This window comes from Xiphophorus couchianus, chromosome 11, assembly GCF_001444195.1.
Source record: "Xiphophorus couchianus chromosome 11, X_couchianus-1.0, whole genome shotgun sequence".
In the NCBI taxonomy this organism is placed as follows: Eukaryota; Metazoa; Chordata; class Actinopteri; order Cyprinodontiformes; family Poeciliidae; genus Xiphophorus; species Xiphophorus couchianus.
Window position 1 is genome coordinate 11,879,401 of NC_040238.1, and position 22,136 is coordinate 11,901,536.

The 22,136-nt window shown below is 35.4% G+C and overlaps 2 protein-coding genes across 2 annotated transcripts; one reads left to right on the forward strand and one right to left on the reverse strand.

The window, feature by feature from the left end:
- Positions 1 to 4,226: 4,226 nt before the first annotated feature.
- Positions 4,227 to 15,574, reverse strand: LOC114153713 (hepatocyte cell adhesion molecule-like). Its single transcript, XM_028032419.1, has 7 exons — positions 15,403 to 15,574; positions 13,376 to 13,717; positions 9,553 to 9,834; positions 8,149 to 8,242; positions 7,858 to 7,925; positions 7,715 to 7,788; positions 4,227 to 5,881 (listed from the first exon to the last, which is right to left on the reverse strand). The coding sequence occupies exons 1-7, from the start codon at positions 15,485 to 15,487 to the stop codon at positions 5,732 to 5,734; spliced, it is 1,095 nt and encodes a 364-aa protein (XP_027888220.1). The 5' UTR covers positions 15,488 to 15,574; the 3' UTR covers positions 4,227 to 5,731.
- Positions 14,504 to 21,451, forward strand: styxl1 (serine/threonine/tyrosine interacting-like 1). Its single transcript, XM_028032420.1, has 9 exons — positions 14,504 to 14,647; positions 16,691 to 16,794; positions 16,900 to 16,961; positions 17,503 to 17,605; positions 17,695 to 17,828; positions 19,229 to 19,377; positions 19,463 to 19,560; positions 19,933 to 20,045; positions 21,197 to 21,451. The coding sequence occupies exons 2-9, from the start codon at positions 16,692 to 16,694 to the stop codon at positions 21,329 to 21,331; spliced, it is 897 nt and encodes a 298-aa protein (XP_027888221.1). The 5' UTR covers positions 14,504 to 14,647; position 16,691; the 3' UTR covers positions 21,332 to 21,451.
- Positions 21,452 to 22,136: the final 685 nt, after the last annotated feature.

A 22,136-nucleotide genomic window follows, 5' to 3' on the forward strand; every position in this document is an offset into this window, starting at 1 on the left:
CCGCAACAGGAAGTTCATCTACCCAGATTTCAAAATAAGACACACTTTGTTGCCTTTATCATAATTTTAGTCGTCAAAACCAGTTTTAAATAGTAAATAATGTCGGTGACATCGACAAAAAATGTTAAAATAAAACACTAAACACTAAAACTAGCTATCTTTCTAATTATAAAATGTATCTCTTTTGATTTTCAAGCGGCACTTTGAGACATAACTCTATAAAAAAGGGCTTTTTCAAAATTGTCATTACCTTTACACTCAATTATTTTAATTTTAAGAATTTATTAATAGATAAAATGCAGCAAAAACAACAAATTTACAAATATTTACCAAGCAGGAGCGGTTGGCAGCTAACCTAGCTTCAGAGCGACAACCTACACTTTAGATGCTAATTGTGGTGCGTTCAATTCCTACACAGATATTAGATTTTCCGAGTTCCATGTTATAAAAAGTTAGATAGGAAGAACTCCACTTTATTAAGCCCGACATTTTTTTTTAAATCATTGCTTATCATATTTCAAAATTCAATAAAGGTTCCTCTCAATATATCAGAATTATTTCAATAGTTTATTTCAAAAAGAGAAACTCATACATTGCCTGGATTGATTCAAACACACAGAGAGACATATTTCAAGGGTTTATTTGGATCATTATGACTTATTGCCGATAAAAAGCCAAAATTGCGGAGGTTCACAAAGGAAGTCTTCTGTGTGATCTGCCTGAACTTGACGGAGGTCTTCATTTCAACCGGAGAGGAGGTTGCGCTGGGGGGGTGTTTAAATGATGATGTAGGATGCTTATAGCGCATGCGCAGACCTTACAGGCCTGCTGTAATCCCCTCTGTCACAAACGACCAGAGGATGCAATATGCTGTAATTAAAGAAATAAAGTATCCGACTAATTACAGTCTTCCACGTGGTTTACCTCTGTCTGTGTGTAACATCCGGGCGCAAATAAAAAAAATTAAGATGGATGCTAAATCACAGCATATTTTTTTATTTCTGCTTTTAAAAAAAACTAACAAAAAAAATGGCAGTAACTTAGACATGAAAGCCAAATATAGTGGTGGATCAGTGTGACCAGGTTACAAGGAATTCCAATTTTAATCTGAAAAAATGTTTATTTTTCATCTCTACATGAATCCGTTGAATATTATTGTTTAAAGCAAAAATTGAGGCTCAGAAATGAATGTAAAACATCTCACATTTGAGTTGTTTATAAGGAGTGATCTTAAACCAACAGACAAACCAATGCAAACAAACATTTCTAGGTGTATCACTAATTATAAGATTGATTTGGCATGTCATTTAACTGTTTTTAAAGACTTTTACTGTGAAACCTTTTCAGTTTGTAAGAATTTTCTTTTCAGTGACTTTGGTTGCGCTGCAAAAGTTCAGGTGGTCTTCAGCTATTTAAGTAATTCAGTATTTTTTTTTTTTTTTTTACCAAGTCAAGTTAAGCTTCAGAAGCTCCTGAGATCAGTTCTGAATGTGATACTCAGTACAAACCCATTCAATAAATTAGGATATGATTGAAAAATTGATTTATTTATGTAAGTCCATCACCTAGTGAAAAACATTATATAAATGAACAAGACAAAGATTGATGTTTTAGCACCTTTATTTCTCCTAATGAGGATGACTGTATGATTAAATGTGTTATAAATTCATAAATCAAAAGGCGTTTCTAAACATGTTTTCACTTGGCTGTCTTGTGCTGTTGTTGGTTTTTTCTCTCTCTTTCTTTTCTTTTTTTTAAAGAAAACTCTTTTAACATTGGCTTAGAAATAAGTTTGTAAATGATCCTGATTCTGCTGGGTTTGTTTATTGCTGTATAAAACCTAAATTTAGGCATACATACGGTTTCTAATTGTTAGAAATTGACATTTTGGTGCAAACTTGGTCAGAAGTGAAAGTATCTGGATGAGTTAAAGAGTGGTTCACATCTTGAAAGGACTGGAGCGAAACCAATAACTGGATATTTTCTACCCTGAAATATCTGAGTTCTGAAACAAGCTGTGAAAATGGCTTCAGGCGCCACCATGTGGTACATCATGAAAGTCATTTCCACAACTAAATCAGGAACGCTTGTATTATCATGTCATGCCACTCTAACCTAAATAATTGTGCTTGCCTCTCCAGACTGAACCAATGACAGCATGTGAAAATGAAGCATGTGGAATCTATTCAGCCACGTATAACTGTGTTTGACCCTGAAAAGAAATGACTGATGCCTTACTTTGTACGCCAGCAAATATTTCTAGATAAATTCTGTAATAGTTTTAGTGTGTTGCTCCAAAGCCTCAATTTATTTGTCAATTTCGTTAATAATTGGAATTAGAAATTAAGTTTCTTTCATAAACCCAAACAAGTTATGTTATTTCAAAACATATCGGAGAGATTATTTTACTTCCACCTTCAGATCTTAATGCTTTCTGCTTTTTTCCCAGTAATAATTTATCCTCCTCTGCTGATGCTCATCATCAAAGGATAATTGTGAGACTTCTGTGCATTTTCTGTCAATCATAAAAAAGTTGAGAAACATCAAGAATAAATATATAGTGCAATAATTACCATTTCAATTATATGTATTACAAGAAACATACCTAAGAAATGCCCCGTTTTGTTTCCCATTCTTATGATTTCCAACAGCGTGATGATTTGCTTCACTTTTTTATTATTTTTTCAGTCAGCAACACAGAGTTATAACTTAAAAGGCAGAAATGTCCTCTGATCATTTGCTGTCTTTTTTGTTCTCATTTATATGAACGCCTCGTTCATATAATACCAATTTAGAAGAGTATGGGAGAGAAAGAAAGAAAAAAAACTTGAGAATAGCAGTAAATAGATGTGTATTGTTAAGGAATGGGGGGGATAGAAAACAAAACAAAAACACACACAAAAAGGCTGATTAATACGTTTGATTCACTTTTTAAAAAAATAAAAGAAATCACAACAACCTGAAGTAGATTTAAAAGAAATTCAGTTCATAAAAAGAGAGAAATAATACAGAATATAATACAAAAATACAATTCTCTTTTAAATTCAGTTTTAATTAACCATCTTTAAAATTCAAATTGAAGGTCATGTGAAAACATATGAATATTTAATATAAATTTTAACAATACTGGGAAATTTAAGCAATATAAATAAAAAAAGTGAAGAGAATACCTTTTAATTTGTTCTATAAAATGTAGTTAAAAAAAAATCAGTTTTTGTCTGGGAAGAAATCAGGACACGATAAGATTCACTCTAACTTAGACCTTGACCCAAACTAGGTCAAAACTTTGACCTAGTCAAAGCCCTGATCTCTATCCTTTTGTGTGGTGTCCTAACTTTTTCACAACCATTCATTGCTTCACATATTTCTAAATTTCCATTAACACAAAAGACACTACAAAGTTTTGAATTTCCTCATACACAACATGATATGTCACACATGCTAGAGAAGTGTAAACAATAAATGTCTTTATCTTACTGACCACTCTGCACCTTTATGGAGGTGGATGATAGGAATGTTAGAACTGGTCAAATGTAATTCTGAAATCTGCTGAAATGTGTAATTTTCCTGTTGTCTGAGCTTTTTACTGCAGTTTTCCAGGAACTAGTAATAAGGAAAACCTGAAGGATACAATTCAAAGATGAGCCATAAACGTAGAAGTATTCATACAATTTAAACTTTTTCACATAATGGTCCTCACTCTATGACCACTAACTTCAACCTATTTTTGTGCATTTTATGTGATAGAGAAACACAAAGTAGTGCATAATTTGGACATACATGAAAGGTGAATAATTAAAAAAAAAACAAAAAAAAAAACATGAGCAACCAATTAAAAGCACCTTAATAGTAAACAGATGGAGCTGTTATGTTTCTGGACTCAGAAGTTTTTTTTTTTAGAGAACATAAGAGATAAACCATTTAGACCAAAGTTTAAAAGCAGAGTTAGGTTCCAAATCAAGCTTTGAACATCTCCCAGTTTCCCAGCAACTTCTCAGTTGCCAGTACGTTTGTACATCGTGCAAGTGAATGTGCACAATTCTCTACTTTTTCCCACATTTTGAGTTGCTTATGCCATGTTGACCAAAATGAACTCCACGGGTCTCTGTTGACATTTAAGCATAAGTTGGTCATATGAGCCTCAATGTGGAAAATGTTTGAACACGTTGTGATAATATGCTAAGTATATTATATTTATTTAGGTTTTCCTATATTGGGTCAAACTCTGTGCTCATTGCCATGTATATTCATTTATTATCTTCTTGCGTTCTGTTCTATGTATTTCGGTTTATCCTCTAGTTCGGTGTTAGTATGTCCCTCCCTTGGTTTTTAACTTAATTGTTTGTTAATTATACACCATTCCAACATTTCCTCTGTATACAGCCTCACTGGCTGTAAGTTTTTATATTATTTTCACCTTTTTTTTATTGTGGTTGTATTTTTGACTAGCACTTATTTAATTTTGTTGTGTATGTATTTATTTTACTTTGTACAGCATTTTGGTCAATGCAAGAAGCTGTTGGAAGGTGCTGTATAAATAAAGTGTATTATTATTTTATTATTAATAGGTTAATCTGCCTGTTTTTCTTGTGCAAGCTCTGTAGGTTTTCTGTTTTAATGATTAGACTTTCATTGTGCTTACCACAAGTTCCTGCCTGCAACTTTGGTCCTACTTTCAACATTTAAAAACATGGCAGCCATGACTAACAGTACATGCACCACTCTTAACCCATGATGACACACAGTGGTGGCAGCATCATGCTGTGGGGATATATATATATATATATATATATATATATATATATATATATATATATATATATATATACATATTGTTGGCAGGGACAGGAAAGCTGGTCTGAATTGATGGGAAATGTAACTAAATACAAGAAAATCCTGGAAGAAGGCCTGTTCGAAGCTGCAGAAAATTTGAGATATAATTTAGATCAAAGCATATTTATGTGTTAAGCGGCCTAATCAAAGCCCAAATCCATGGCTAAACTTGTAAGTTAGTGTTAAATGTTGCTCTCCGTCATATTTGACAGAACCTGGGACTATATTTGAAGAATAATACCAAAAATGCAATTTCTCAATATACTAGAAGTTGTTAAGAGACGTACCCCAGACGATCTGCAGCTTTAATTAGTCAATTACAGGACAGGAGTGCCCAAAGTATGGCCAAATTATTTTGTTTGTCCCTGTACTTCAAGTCAAGAATGTTCAAAATTTGGCCAACAAAATAGAAAACAACTGATATCCCCAAAAAATGTGGAAATCAGCTCTTTCTTTTAATAGTGCAACAGTCCTAAACCTTTTTTTTTTTATCTTTAATGATATACAGATTTCATAAGTATTTTGTTCATTATTGAGCAGGTCAATCTAAACACATAACAATAAACAAATTTTTGCATTCTTTATTTATTGAAATTTGCGAGTTTTGGCCGCCTCAGCGAAAAGTTTGGACACCACTGGTCTTTGTGTTGGTCTGTTACATAAAATCTCAATAAAACACCCTAAAGTTTCTAACTGCGACATTGCAAAAATGTAAAAAAAAAATCTCCACCAGTGCAAATACTTTTGCAAGATGCTGAGTAACAGATCTTTAAAAAAAAAAAAAAATGCTCACATTTTTTTAATTGAGTTCACAAAAACTCAAAGTTAAAGTTTTGCACGAAGGCAGGCACCAAATGACCTGTTCCTTCATCTGGTATGATGAACAGTTTATGAAGTTTCAGACACACTTTCGGAAGGAGCCGGCTTGAGTTCCACCTGACCGCACAAGGGAGTTTGTGTAGTTGGGGAAAGTTGTGTAGGATGGAGGGCTGTCCAGTTCAGAAGGAGACCCGATGCTGTTGCTGGACGAGTCGTCCAATGAGGGTTCCTACAAAACAAGAGTTAGTGGTTCATCTGCAAGTAATGCAGACGAATCTGATGAACCAGATACTTGCAGATGAGTGAGATTTTTAAACACTTTCAGATATGAACGAAAGCGTTACTGTATTTTCACTATTCATTATTTGCTAAATAAACTGAGTTGACAAAAATACAAAAAATGTGTTAGCTGGTGATTTGGGAACATATTAGCATTGTCCATTATTAAACTTTCACAAACCAAATAAAGGTTTCACAAATCTAAACTAGGTTTTAAATATTCTGCTTTTAGTGAAGAGTACTAGTTCAGGGACAATATGGCTAAAAAATGTATCATTATACTTTCCACAAGTTATCAGTCAAGACAGATAGATAAGTTTTTTTTGTTTTAAATATCTGAAATATTTCTAAACTGGTGGTGTGGTCTTGTTTTATCCACAATTTTCACTTCATGCTGTTTTCTACTTTTAAGCAGTTATGACGAACGGTGGCAAAACCTTAAATTGCAGCAGCGCAAATTAGCTAGTTGTTGCTGGTAACCAGAGTGAGTGAGTTAAGTTGAAGCCAGGGGCCATTTGTGGCTCCTTTTTTTGTGTCCCCCAACTGCACTTGAAAAATGTGCATTTGGGGAACATTCTAGAAACTTCATTGAACTTTCTATTTTTACTAAAGGTAAAATTACAACTGACATATGACAATGGAACATTTTAAGTATGATACAAAGTATTCATATTTTTATACCCAAGCTTGTATAATAAATAAAACAATTTCTATCCAGGGACTTTTACTAAAAAGCCAACTTTGCCACAACTAATTTAGCTGTTATTTAATTATCAGCTAAATTTAGGAAGCGAAAAGAAAAGAAAGTGACCCAAATCCTGTTTTATAACTGAGAATACATTTGTTCAACAGAGTTAAAAAGAATTTGAAAACTAGATGTGTTTCTTTTAATACATTTTTGACTTGACAAATTTGGTCCACATGACAAAAATTTTGAACACCCTGATCGAGTCAATGTTTGAAAAGTATGAGTACTGAAGCTCTTAATCTACAGCAATTTAAAGATGCTCAAGGTAAATTAGGTGGAAAAGCCCTTTAGTCATCTGACGAATCGGAAGTTAACTTAATCTCCGTAATTTACAATATATTTATCCGTGGTGTAATGTTGGATTAAGGTATACTGAATATATATTAAAGAACACTTGTAAATCCATCTAATGTATATTACTTTCAGGTATTGTAAATGCTAATTACTTTTCAGAGTAATTAGCATTTACTAGCATTTATTAGCAATATACGTTAGATAACATTGGTGTCTAACGTATATTACTTTCAGGTATTGTAAATGCTAATTGCTTTTCTTGATAAAAGAAACGCTTCTTTAAAAAAACACAAAGTGCGAGTCAAAGGTCACCATCTAGGTATGCTGTTAGCCTATCTAAGGCTAATGCTAGCCTATCATTGCTAGTTTATAATTAATTTCTGAAGTTACATCTCCGTCCAGTTGATGGCGGTAATGCACAAAGTGTGTAAACTGCCATAAAATGCAACAGAAGAAGAAGAAGAAGAAGAAGAAGAAGAAGCTCGCTTGTTTATAAGCAAAGGAAGTACGCTAGCTGTTAGCCTCTCTAAAGCAAGCGAGTAGCCGTTTTTTCATTTGATAGCTATTCATAAATAATTCCTATTTTTATGCAATACATTTCAGTGCCTGTTAGAGAGCAGTTGCAATAAAAGCATAGTTATATTTAATTTTCAATCTCCCCCATCACAAAAAGCTAGTTTTACAAAAATCGTTCTGTAGTCTAAAAACAGTAAATAAGCAGAGTGCTGAGAAGAGTCATACCTTTTGTTGGAGGACGTAAAGGGAAGTTACTGCTTTTATCCCATTATGCTCCGTCATTTTGGGAAGCACATCATCTGTAAAGGAAAACACATCTTACACAAGACGTCAATTTTAGCTGCAGTCTCCAGAAATGTTATATTTACCTTTCTGTTTAAGCTGTGTATGACGAGAATGACCATACATCCTGGACTTTCTAGTTTCCTGTCTTGACCTTAGATTAAAAAACAAACAAAAAACAAAACATTGGTAAATATGCAGTGGACGTACATTTACATCTATACAGTTGATGGTCTATGGAGCTCAATTGGGGTCATAAAGTTTGTTCAAAAGGAAAAAAAAAACGTTTGAAATTAAAAAAAGGAGTTGTTTTTTTTAACAAACTTTATGACCCCAATTTAACTCCATCATGGTTAATTAACAGTATCACAGTTTACTTTTTAGAAGGAGTCCAGCAAGCACACACTGTCACCAGGGTGATGAGGATGAAGATTCCTCCTGTGGAAAGCATGATGTAGACTGAGCTTCTTCCTGGTGACAAACGAGAGCTACTGAATAAATATTTACATAAATGAGACTTGTTTACTTTAATATTTTAACATCTAACCCAAAAACTAACAGGAAAGCTGCTTTTATTACGATGCTGTGATATGTAATCCTGAAAAATGGGGACATTTCTATACCAACCTCTCCAGTAGAGGGCACCAAAAGCTTGTCAAAGGTTTTGGTGCAACATCCTGATTCTGGTTTGAAAATATTTGATTCCAGTGATTTTCCCTCACAATGTGTGTAAGTTGTAGTTTTAAGGATTCTTTTATTGAACAACTGCAGAGCTTTCAGCCCATCCTTCTCTGACGATGGTTTCTTGTGACCATGTTTGCTACTTGCAACAAGATCTTTAATGGTTCTGGCGTCGTTGATCCAAGTTGCAGCCCTCTTCCTATCTCAAAATTTGCAAGAAAAATTCTGAAATTTTGAGATTAATGTCTGAAATTTTCCAGAAAAACAAGGAAACTTCTGAGCTCCAAAAGTCAATAATTTGGGAGAAGAAACCAAAGAATTTTCAGCTTTCTGACCTCAGAAATTTCCCCCAAATTTTTAAAAAAATATTTCTGAGATTAATCTCAAAGTTTCTGAGTTTATTCTTGCCAGTTTTTGACGTTTGGAGCTCAGAAATTTCCATGTTTTTCTAGAAAATTCCAGAGATTTATCTCAAAATTTCTGTCTTTACTGTAGAACATTTTTGGACATTTCGAGCTCAAACATTAAAAAAAAAAAAAAAATTCCTAGAAAATTCCTAAGATTAATCTCAAAATGTGAGGGAAATTTACTCTTCGTTTCTTTCTTGTCTATAACAGCCCTAGTACACCATATACTATATTCACATCTATCTATCTATCTATCTATCTATCTATCTATCTATCTATCTATCTATCTATCTATCTATCTATCTATCTATCTGTAGATATAGATATACAGTATGTATGCTCATATATACACCCCCTGTAGGGGTTGGAAGTGATGAACAACTTGAGTAATGTATCTTTTGCGGTGTCCCTGTAAAAAACAATGTATATATATTCATATATTCATATATATATGTATATATATATATATTGCATTTGTATGACTTTTCGGAGTCAATTAAATCTCCTTTTTGGCAAAATGCTCCCTTACCTAATAATTGTGATTTCACAAAGTAAATTTGGAATAGTTTACTCTGTGAATCGTTTCTGGGTTTTTCAGTTGAACCATTTGTGTTCCTGTAAAAAAGAATCATACTGGCCATGTCAGCATGTCTAGCATACAGGCGTAACTGACAAAAGTATGTTGTTACTTACTGTACACGGCCAGTCTGATTGGCAGGCTGGTCATGTTGCCCAGTGGGTTCTCCACGGCGCAGCTGTAGATATCCTCATCAGTCATCAACACTCGACTGATGGTCAGGCACTTCTGATCAGGTGACAGGACGAATCGTGTTTCATTGGCCAGGGGTTTCCCACCTTTAAACCACTTGTAAGTGGTTCTGGTCCCGTTGTCATGAGAACAGTTAAGGACAAAGTTTTCGCTGAGCTCCAGGACGGATGAGGCCTCCATGTGGATGTATGGCCTGGATATAGGCTCTGGGTGAGGGTGAGAGCAAACACCAACATTCATTAATGTAAACATGTATGGAAATGTAAGCACAAAACTTTCTCAATATTCTGCTAATGTCAAAAAAACACAATTTTGCAATCACAGTGTTTCCATTAATTAACAAACGCAATTAAATTACCATGTGAATGAGTTTGTAAGTCATTAAAAAACACGCAGTTCCATCAACCTCCAACTGCTTCCTGTCTTCTTCTTTGTCTTTTCCACCAGTAGTAACATCCTGTTGTTGATTATGTGACTTGTGTGACGTGAAAACAAAGTCTCCTTTGCTGTTTTGTGAAATAAGCCAATTTTGATACAGCCAAAAACCCACCGCATGCGAGCGCCAAAACTTTTTATCGAAAAACAAAAGTTTTTATTAAGCAAATTTATTTTCAGAATTAAAATTTACGCATTTATGCGGTCAATGGAAACTCGGGATACAACATGTGCTAACAGTGATGGTTAGCTGGCAATTAATCAGCATTTCTCTATCATTTGCACCATTTTCTGCTTGTTCCATGCTTGTGTCAAAAAATTGAATTGAGGTGGTCATTGCATTTACAAAAAAATAACATGTTGTTTTAACAAAATAATTTCCTGTCTCAAAGGCAAACGTGACAAAATCATATCAGATAAACATAAAATTCAACAACCTAGCGTTAATAAAATGCATTCAAGTTGAGATAATGTGATTCAATTTAGTCAGACTGATCTCCAGCCGAAGAGGGTCTAGTCCAATCCTGGTCCTCGAGGGCCGGTGTCCTGCAAATCTTAGATGTCTCCCTGGTCCAACACACTTGAATCCAATAACTGAATCACCTCCTAAGTGCAGTCAAGTTCTCCAGAGTCCTGCTAATGACCTCATTATTTGACTCAGGTGTGCTGAAGTAGAGATGCATCTAAAAGTTGCAGGAGACCGGCCCTCGAGGCCTGGAGTTGCTCACCCCTGGTCTAGCGAGATGCGGAGATCACGCGAGATGCTAGCGAGATTACGGAAGATTACGTGACACAACTGTCGTGCGCCTGGGAAAACTTCATGGCGGCTTTTCAAGAGAAGCAGGGAGATTCCTGGCGTGCCTCTGGTGAATTTGAGAATTAACACAGACAGGTCCTTGGTGGACCTTAGTTGTTGGAAGTATTTTACCATGAGTCAGCCAAACTATTTTAATGTAAATCTTTTATTTAATGAAATGTGAAATCCCCCCCCAATACCCCACTCTATCTCTCATAGGACATTGATCAAGGTGCACAAATGGCCATAGCAGAGACTGTGTTGGGAATCTTCGTTATTCGACCAGAGGGTGCAGAGCCTGCCGATGCCCATGTGGATGTTGGGATTGTCCTGGAGGGGGTGGAAGTGATGAACAACTTGGGCAATGCATCTTTTGCGGTGGTGATGTTGCTGGGTCTTATCTATGCACTTATCTAACCCTTACCCTAACCCTTATACTTTTGAAGTTCTGCAGAAAATTGTTCTGAAATTGGATGGAAACAAACTATCCAACAAAGCACAGGTTCTCAAAACACAACTCTCCTGCTGAGAAACTTGCTACATGGTTCTCCAAAGTTGAGGAAAGCTTCATAAGACCAATCAGTCTTTAAAGACTGCAGTCGAAAACGAGATTTAAATTGTTACAGTTCTCAAAAGTTGAAGAGCAAATTTACTGACACTTTTTATTTTGTTAGGAATTTGATTTCTATGCTCAACAGTGATCAACACAGCCCAGTTTTGGCTGGAAAAACAAAACTTCAACCTTTTGTTGTTTTTTAGTTACACATTAAACTACAGGTGTTTGTACAAATCTAGGAATGCGAGCATTTCCATCATCAATGTTCAAACTCAGCTGTTTTTTTTTGTGCTGTGTTATTTGTTTTTCTCTGCACAGCACTTAAGAGCTGTGGTAACTGAACTATTTTGAAGTTTCTTGTTACTAATTAAACACTGACTAAAGGTTTTGTTTAAACTATTCATTTAAACTAGCTTAAATGCATGTTCAAGTGGGTTATCATGTGGCAAGAGTTTATACCTTTTGCAGTAAAGTGCCTGCAGTGCACATGTAAAATAAAATTGATAACAATTTTGAAAATACAGTTCTGTTGTACCTTTTCTAATTGTTGCGTGTTCTTTCTACCCTTTCACAAAGTCCTGTCTTAAAACACTTCATTTAATAGCACTTAAACAAATGTCTCTGAATTAACAGAATTCAATCATGGAAAGGATTTCCACACGATTCAATAGCTTTCTTTCAGCATGAAGCATGTTTGTTGAGCTAACTTAATTTTCACGAGTTGGATCAAATTAATTAAGTAGTGTGAAGGTAACATAAGTTGGTTTCAACTAGATTTACATTAATCTTAATCAAGTAAAGTCAATTATTTGGTCCAAAACATTGCAAATTAGTTGGGCTGGCTCTTTTCAATTACACTGGGTCCAACTATAGTAAATGAGTTGAATCAACCTTAATAGATTAAGTTGACCTAACACATTTGCTTTAAATTGGAGTAGCAGAATTACATAGCGCTGAAATAAAGCAATCAGGTGGAAATCCTTTCCATGATTTTTTTATGTTAGTCCAAAGAGTAATTTTTTTGAGTGATAAATGTAGGTTTAGATACTAGCAGACAACTTCCTCTTTGAATTAATGCGTCTCAAGCAGCTTGTTCTGTCTCTCATGAAACAAACATGTCATTAATGGAGTTCAGTGAACTCCCAGCATTCCCAGCATAGCTTATCCCACCTACAGTAAGACCAGAGCCAAAAACAGAATACACCTCAATGGACATTCAGAACATTTAAACATCTCCAGTTGGAATGAAAACTTTAGAAACTGAAGATTTTGTTCCAATGCAGTAAGTTTGGGAACTTGGAAAGATTGCAACATTTTATTAATTCTCAGTGTCATATTTAAAGAATACTTAGAAGAAAATACATCTGACTTATGTCCAGAGTTGAGCATAATGGTTCCGGTCCAGCCATGTTTCCTCTAAGGAAACATAAATGGCATGGAGATAAATTGGAGCCATAGGGCTTGTTCAAAAGAAGAAAAACAGATTTGAAACCAAAAAAAGCTTGAAACTGAACAAAAAGATTTTTTTTTTGTTCAATTCAATTCAAAAATATTTCATTGATTCCAAAGGGAAATCACCCAACATTAATTGAGTCACTAATATTAATTGTAACTAATATTAATTCAGATTCTTCAAAGAGTTATTGTGGATAGTGATGCGCTATTGGCAGGAAATATCTCCTGTAGCAGTCTGTATTACGGAGAACTGTAAGAAGCCTCTGACTGAAGGCACTCTATCACAACTGAAAAGAAGTGTTGAAACTAGAAACATTTCCAAAATACTTTTCAGATTCCAGTTTCTTTTTCACAGTTTCACAATATTTCTTAGCTTCAAATCTTTTATTTTTTTCAGTTTTAAATTCATTTTTCTGTTGAACAAATTTTATGGCCCGAATTTAGCTCCAAAGCTAGAACCGTGAATAAGTGACCAGCAGCCACACGAAGCTGTTGCCGACCCTACCGTCCACAGTGAGTGTGATGCTTCCCTCTCCAGTAAAGATGTCGTCTGTGATGGAGATCTCCACGTCGTAAGTCCCGTCATCAGACAGTCTGAGGTTGTGGAGAAGCAGGGTCCCGTTCTCAAACACCAGAATCCGGTCTTGATACTCAGGCCTCAGGGTCCCAATGATGTCGGTTCCGATGGACTGGACCACGGTGACCGCCTTCTCCCTCTGGAGCTGCCACTTGATAACCGGCAGGTCGAGGCTGAAGCTGCTGTAGCGGACCGACAGGAGGGCCTCCCCCCCGACCGCGCCTCTGATCAGAGCGTTAGGGATGGTCATGTTCACGGCTCCCACCTCACCTGCAGAACAGCATGGAGGGTTTCACTGCGCATTAGAAACAGCATAGTGGACGATGCTTTAAAATTGAAATTAGAACAAATAGCTTCTAAACGATACGAAGTTGTTATTGTCTGAAATTTTGCTGGACATTAAATTATGCCAAAAGTTATTGCGATAAACGACAATATTGTTATTTTGAGACAGTTTTCAAGTAATGTAATGGTAATGACATAATAACGCAAGAACACGTTCTCAAAGATCAATAAACTTTCAATTCTAATTAACATTTAACACTCGTCTTCCAGTTTTTGGTAGAAAGAGAAAAATAATAAGTCATGCAAATGGAAATCATTGAGCTTGTTTTAATTTGTCATTGATTTGTTGATTTATTGCGACAGACATAGTTATAGTCGGTTTTATTTCTTGCTGAAACAAGTAAGCATCACTTCAGTATTTATTTTCTAGTTCTGGCAGTTAAATGCTTCCGTACCAACAATGCCTTGGTTGGCCTGTGATTTCTATGAAATCCAAACGAATGCACTGTTACTGAAAACACAACACATTTGTAATGGTTTTCAAAACCTAAAACACGGAAAAACGGGCAGGATTTATCCAACAGCTGGACGGAGCCATACAGCTGTGTCACTCCAGAGCCAGAGCCTCATCGCTACGGTAACAGCTGTTAGACTATGGGATGGGCCCACATGGAGCAACAACAGTTAGCATTGTTTGTTCAAATTTCCCTCTTGGCAGTCCATGAAAAGGCCAATCCAGACACCAGGCTAGTGCTGCAGAAACAGAGCAGCTTAGTGACCCACAATAACATAGTAACACATAAACACAGCTGAAAAAAACCCTGACACTGCCACTTCTGATACGGACTGTGGAGAGAAAAAAACAAGCGGTCGGATACAATCCAGCATCCCAACAAATACTGACATTGTGACGAGGTAAAGTAACTCAACAGGGTGTGGTGGAGGAACAAACGGGACATCTGTTGCTATTTTCGACATGTTCTTAGCGTTTTATAAATGTAAAAATTGAAAAGATTTTAGATTTGCAACAGGTTCTCCCTGCATCATAAAACTCTTCCCTGTAGTCGCTGCTTAAGGTAAGGCTGTGAAAGTAAATATGCTCTCATGCAACAGAGTAAAAATGAGCTATGCAAACATGCACTTAATCTTTACTCATTGCCTTTTCAACATATTATGGTTCTGACGCAGTAAGTAGTAAATCATCGCATGGCAAATTAAAACAAACTCAATAATTTCCATTTGCATGATTTAACTTTTTTTTTTCCTCGTCTCTCTTTCTACCAAAAATTCCATGATAAAAGTTTTGGCCTCAATTATAACCTGTTTTGAACGACAGCTCCACAGAGACCTCATAATTCATTTTATTTGTTGCTTCTGTTGTATTGTTTATTTATTTTGGATATTTCAAATGTCTTCCAGTTCCAGTGTGAAATGTCCATTAGAATTTAACGCTTATTGATCTTTGAGGATGCGTTCTTGCGTTATTATGCCGTTGCTATTATGTTACTTGAAAATGGTCTCAAAGCAACAATATTGCCATTTATCACAAAAATAAAACAAAAAACCATCTGGGACAATTTATCATCCAGCAAAATTTGTCATCGTGACAGGCCCAGTAGTTCAGTTGTGCTGCAAATCTCCAAGTTGTTTATCTTGACAGCGTTTCTTACCTGAGTTTAAGAAGCCAAAGACGACGAGTGAAAAAATGTGGTAGATCCTTTTTCCGTTGGAAGGAGCGTCCTTCTCTGTCTGCATCTTGAGGAAGAAGCTTTGTTTTTCTCACAGACTGTCAGCATGATTTATGGCTCTGGGCAGGACGGAGGACACAGTCACTCATTCAGGCCGGCCTGGAACTGAGTACGTGTTGTTCTCCAAACGCCACTGTATAAGCAGAACACAAGTGTGTGTGTGTGTGTGCGCGTGTGTGTGTGTGTGTGTGTGTGTGTGTGTGTGTGTGTGTGTGTAAGCGTCAGGGTTCAGTCAGTCTTGTGATAATAAAACAAAACTGCGTTTAATTCATGCAAACCCCATTATGATCGGAATCAAACTGTGAGTTAAGAGAGAAGGGTGAGTTTAAAAAAAACTAGAGGGTCGGGACAAATATTAAAGACAATTGTACCTCGGTTGGAGTCGGGTGTGGAATGATTGTTGTGAGAAGTTCAAACTGTGTTTTTTGAGAAATTATAAAATCACTTGCAGAACAAATACAATCAGGTTGGACTATGATTGCTTATTTTCTGTTACGAGTTCATCTACAGATGGAGTTGGAATTGTTTGGAAACATGTTTTAGAAAAATATCCAGGAAAATGTCTACTCTTTTGATTTTGATGATGCTGTTAGTATGAAAAAGTGGAAGTATAGTAAGCTTATGCTAAAAAATACACCTTTTTTCAGTCTACACTCTGGAATTTAATTATTGGTTATCCATTTCTATATTAGTTTTGTCTAGTTTTTCTTTTTTCTTTTTTTTTTTGCACTAACTTGTTTTGTTTGCACACAATTCATTAAAGTCCCGCAGTTAAAATTAGGTCGTAGCCTTTTAGCTTAAGGACAAAATAAACAAGCAGAGCAGCTTATTCTGATAGAAAAGTTTTATCAGATTGATAAATATAAAAGCTAATTAAAGACCGTCTCTCTTTTTTTTTTTTAAAGCACTAGTTTAGTAGGATTAGCTATCGCTTAGACACATTTTGAACCTTTCATGTGTAACATTGAACAAGCATTGGATAAAACTCCAATTTTACAATATCAAATTTGAATTTGAGACTTCCGGGTTGCATCATCACCAGCAACCAATGAGAGGGAATTCCGTGTTGCTTGGCAACAGGAAGCAGTCAAACAGAAAAAGCTTCCCCAGTGAAGACAACATGCCCACTTGTTGATGTTGGGGTTTCTCTGGACTATACCCACATCCTGCGGCTCTTTGTTCTGATTGGTTCCTGGTCCGTCTCTCCCAGCATGGCCGAGCTCGCCCTGTGTGAACCCGTCGAGCTCTACAACCTCCTCAACCAGACCCGGACCGTGCCGAGGCTGGCCGAGATCAACTACCTCTGTCTGATTGGTGAGATTTCGGCTGCAGTTGCCTGGGCGTCTGATGGTTTTATTCTCTTGCTCCCGTTGCCTCATTGAAATTCAGTTATGAGAAACTTTTCTGTTTCTTTTCTAGATGCCCAGGAAACCCATCACTTCTTGACAGGTCATATTATCACAGCCAGACATGTGAAAACGGTACGGCATCATGTTTCTGTCTGTCTGCCTACAAAAATTTAGTTTACAGCTAAAAAAAAACCCCAAACATATTTTGTTTAGATTTTTAAATTAGAGAAACATTTTGGTTTTCATGTTTAATACACTTTCTGCAATGATACATTTGGATCTTATTGAAAATTACATCAGAAAAAAAAAGTCAACCTACTGAAAATAGCCTCATTAAAAAGGATATTCCTTACATTATTAGTGTCAGTTTTGGTGGAAACATTATGGCTACATTGTTTGAAAACATGACAGTGTATTAAAGCCTTTGTAGAGAAAATTTCTGCCAAACAACATCTAACAAAATTTCTAGAAAAAAAAAAAGAAGAAAAGTTTGGAGTTTGAAAAGTTGTAATTTTTTGACTTTTGAAATGCAGAAATGTTCAAGTTTTTTTCTTGAAAATATGGAAAAAATTCTTTATAAAAGCTACACACTGAAGAGGATCTGATTGTTCAATATGAAGACTTTTCTGTGTGACTGATTCAATCTTCCACTTCACATGGTGACGAGCTGCAGGCTGGAGATGGTACGTTCTACCTGCCAGATGCAGTGAAGCTCGACACCATGCAGAACGTTGTGATCTATGATTCCACCACAAGCAGTTTAGAAGAAGAAAGCGGTAATTATACTGGAACATCAGCAGCCATGTAACGGTACAACTTCCTCCCACACAGCAGCAGATATTAACCCTCCTCGCTGTGATTTCAGGTAGGGCCATTGATTGTGCCCGGGAGCTGGGAAAATCCTACTACCGTCCAATTCAAATACTGGCAGGAGGCTACAGGCTGTTCTCAGCTATTTACCCATTTCTAAGGACCGAGAAGACCCTTTACACCATCTGGGTAAAACTCACTAACACAGACTGCTTTATTTTTACACATCAATCTATGTATCTATCCAGTCCAAAGGTCACAAAATCAAATTCAATGCAGCTCACTGCCTTCAAAATCCACTTAAAGTCACAAACATTTGAGCTTCGAGTTTAGTTGAATATTTCGGTTGCTTTGCTCCGTCTTGCGCTTCATTTTGCTTTTGTTGGTGTTGCTTTTACCTCACTACTTCAGTTTCTTGCTCTTCCACGCCTGTTTTCCATCTGCTCGCTTACTATTATGGAAGACCAGAACTGACGTAATTAAACGTAAAAGTATATAACTGCCCAAATAAATAAATCGGTGCTCTTAAAACGCAAAAAAAGGAGAACTTTATTTCAGGTTTTATAACTTAATTTATTTTTTTTCAGTTTATTCCCAAATAACTATATGCTTCTGCACATACTGTTTTTAAAAATAGTTTTTAATATTTTTCCTTTTACTCAAAGATGCATTACGTCTAAAGTGGCTGGCAAACTGATTGTAGTTCACATATTTGTTGTGACTGTGCTCTGCATGTAGGTTGGAGTTGTACCAACCAACCAACAGGCAGGAACTCAAATCCTCCTCATTTGCATAATGAGGCAGAAATGCATACGGTAAAACGAAAAGATGAGGCAGAAAATGCAAAAAGAACAGATGGCAATAAATAAACCTTGGGAAAAAGAAGATAAAAAAAGTTCAAGAATTTAAATGCAAATATACATTTAACTTTAAAGGGAGAACACAAAACAATAATTAAAAAAACTGTAAAACGTATATTACGTGCTTATATATATAAGCTTACAACTAAAATTAAATAAATAAATAAAGTATGAAGGTCAAGCAAATTATAAAACATAAGGCAAACTTCTCAGCTTTTAAATTAATTGGTGCATATTAGGTGTACTGATTAGTGTATTTCTGCTTTTATTTTTAAAATTGTCTCTTTTTGATCCTCCATACTGTCTATATCTATATAGATTATCTATATCTCTATATATTAAAAAAACTTGTGGTCGTAACTGTAATAATAGGTGGTTTTATGTAGATTCAACCCAGAAAGGACTCAGTGCATGTCTGCGTCAGACTTACTCTTAGTAATTTGATTTCATTAAATATTTCACTTCACATTATGCACAATTTTGTGTTGATCTGCTACATAAATTCTTTATAAACACACTGAAACCCATGAGCGTAATATGATCAAATGTGAAAAAGCCTAAATGAGTATGAATGATGAACATGATCTTATTTATAGAATATGCAGTATGCAGAACATACCAACCATCCCTCCACCTTTAGATTTCTCGGTAACTTTTACAATGACAAACGATAAGATTTCAGCTGCATCCAGTCCATCACAGTCAAATATATGTGTGGGTTCGTCTCAGGAGCTTGAAAGCTTGAGGCTTTATCCTTTGGAGGTCATACCTGGACTGCTGTATATGGGAGACCTGAAGCACAGCCAGGGCTCCCTGTGGAACCTGAAAATCCGTGCAATCGTCAGCATCTCGCAGTTCACCCAGAGCGACTTTTCAAAGTAAGACCAGTTCGAACTCGCAAATGTTTCGAAATCCTTCATGAGTTCCTTTTCTGTTTTTGTAAACGCAATTGTTAACTTCCAGGGCTGAAAAAGAAACCCGGGTGATCCTTGACATCCCGCTGGCTGACAAGGTGGAGTCTGATTTATATTCGCACTTCGAAACCACATGCAGTTTTATTAGTGAGTATCGGACATGTTTCTGTTGAACAAGTTGAAGTTAAAGTGGCGTGGATGTTAGCGCATAAGAGTGTAATCTTAAACTATTATGTTACACATGAATGAGACAAAAAGAGTTAAATTCTTAAACTACGACGGTGCATTAGCAAAAACTTTTAGATTAATCTCTGAATGTTTCCAGAAATTTTTGGAAATTTCTGAGTTTGAAAAGTCAAAATTTTGCTAGAAAAAAATCTGACATCCAGAAACAAACATCCAGAATTTCTGGACAAACATCCAGAAAATTTTCTGAGTTTAAAAAAGTCGCAAATTTGTTAGAAAAACACCTGGAGCAGATGTGTTTTTTAATCAAATGGTAACTTCTTTGTTGTTCAGGTTCTCACATTGATGAAGGATCTCGTGTCCTGATAGTTTCCAGGGAGGGAACAAGCCGCTGCAGCGCCGTGGTACTCGCATTCCTCATACACTACTTCAGATACACACTGGAGGCAAGTATAAATTATACAGGACGGCATGTACACAAATCATCAAAGTAAAAAAAAAGGCATCATTTTATATCCAAGTAACAATTTGGCCAATGGCTTCAACTTTGCTCTTCATTTTGGAAATAGTAAAATGACAAAAATTATTCACAGAGAGAAAACGAAAACGTTTGCCTGTTTTCTCATATTCTGATATCTTCATATTAACTACAGATGATCAATTGAAGTACAAGTTCCCTAAAAAAATTATCAAAATAACTCTTTCATCAAGCATTAAATCACATTTAACATCAGATACCAGGTTAGCCACCATTAATGTGGAACCATGTCTTCTTAGAGTGTTTACACTGACTCAACTTAAATATAATTCATGTAACATTTATTCAGAGTATGACTTTAAACTAACCTTTATTTATTTTTTGGCATTGAGACATGTTGCCGGTTTTAAGTGTCACAACGTGTGTCCCTGTGATTTCATAGTCCGTAAATGGAATGACTGTTTTCAGCTTTGCGTTCGCACCTGCGAAAAAGATTTTTACCCAACTCATTGTTGATTTTTTTTTTTTAGTGGTGAAAAAAAAAGTAAAACAGCATATTATATTATCATAATATATTATGTATTATTTTGTACATATTATCACTGCTCAAAAAACAGACACGTCAAGTGTTGTCAAGTAAAAAGCACTTGAAGGCCCAAAAAATCGGATTTTTAAAATAATATGTATTTTATATTTAAAAAATAAACGTATAGTTAATATATGGTAAGTTCTTTGAGGTGTGGCGATGAAATGGTGCCTACTAAACTCACAACATGCAATCCCATTCATATCTCTCAGTGTGTACGTGACATTGTTTCAAACTTGAGTTCATCAACAATTATTGTATGTCTGCTAACAACAGCATAACTCAAAACATGTGGAATTAACGTTTTGTTATGTCACATATCAAATAAACTCAATAGATGAATAAATAAAAAAAGGGTAACCCCTCGAGACAACATGATATGTCCTCTGGGGGAGAGTTTGAAACTATTTTTATTTGGATTTTCAAGACAAACATCAAGTTATTTTAAAGATGACACTTGTCTTGAATTTTGAAAGGCTGCAAAATTCAAGCATGCATAATAATGCATTATTTTGTTGATCTGCCTTTTGTAGGAATCCTGGAGCTACATTATTAAATGTAAACCCACCATGAGGCCCAACACAGGATTTCTGCAGCAGTTGTGTGAGTGGGAGGTTCTCACCATTGGAAAGACGGACACAGATTTGTCAAAACCTCCATTTTTATGAACGATAATACATGTCAGTCTGTCATGTATGTTCTTATGTTTGACCAATTCTTGGACATTTATTTTAAAAGGCAACGTTCAACATTCCCTTAATAAATCCATGTTTGTGGAAGAGTATGAATTTTATGATGTTTTTTTTTTTAAAATTCCTGAACCAAAACGTATCAACACACTGACAGCTTCATGCACACATTAATTCAAATCATTAATTGTTAGAATTCCAAACACAAACTTCTTCTTCTTGTTGTTCTTTGTCTCCTTCTTCTTCCAGAATTTCCAAAAAAAAAACTTAAAATTTTTTTTAATATATATTTATTTCTGTCTCTTAGATCACCATTCCATGTGCTCAAATGGCATATTATATTATCATAATATATTATTTTGTACTTATTATCACTGCTCAAAAAACAGACACATCAGCGGTAGTTGATTATAATTTTTATTATTTATTTATCTTTATTATTCAGAAGACCCTGCTTTCAAAGATGCTTTAGTACTTTTTGTTGCCTGGGTGACGCCTGGGGCTCTCGGTCCTTTTGTCACCTGGGTCAAAATTGTCAAGTAAAAAGCACTTGAAGGCCAAAAAAATCTGATTAAAAAAAAAAATGTATATTTAAAAAATAAACATATAGTTAATATATGGTTAATTCTTTTCATTGAGAAGCATTATATTTTAATTGTTTGATAATTAATCAATTTATTAAATTTATATTAATTTAAGATCAAATAAATAAATTATTTGAACACCCCTGTTTTAGAAGAATGTGGATATTGCCAGTCACAATATGGCGGACGCGCTAACGTAA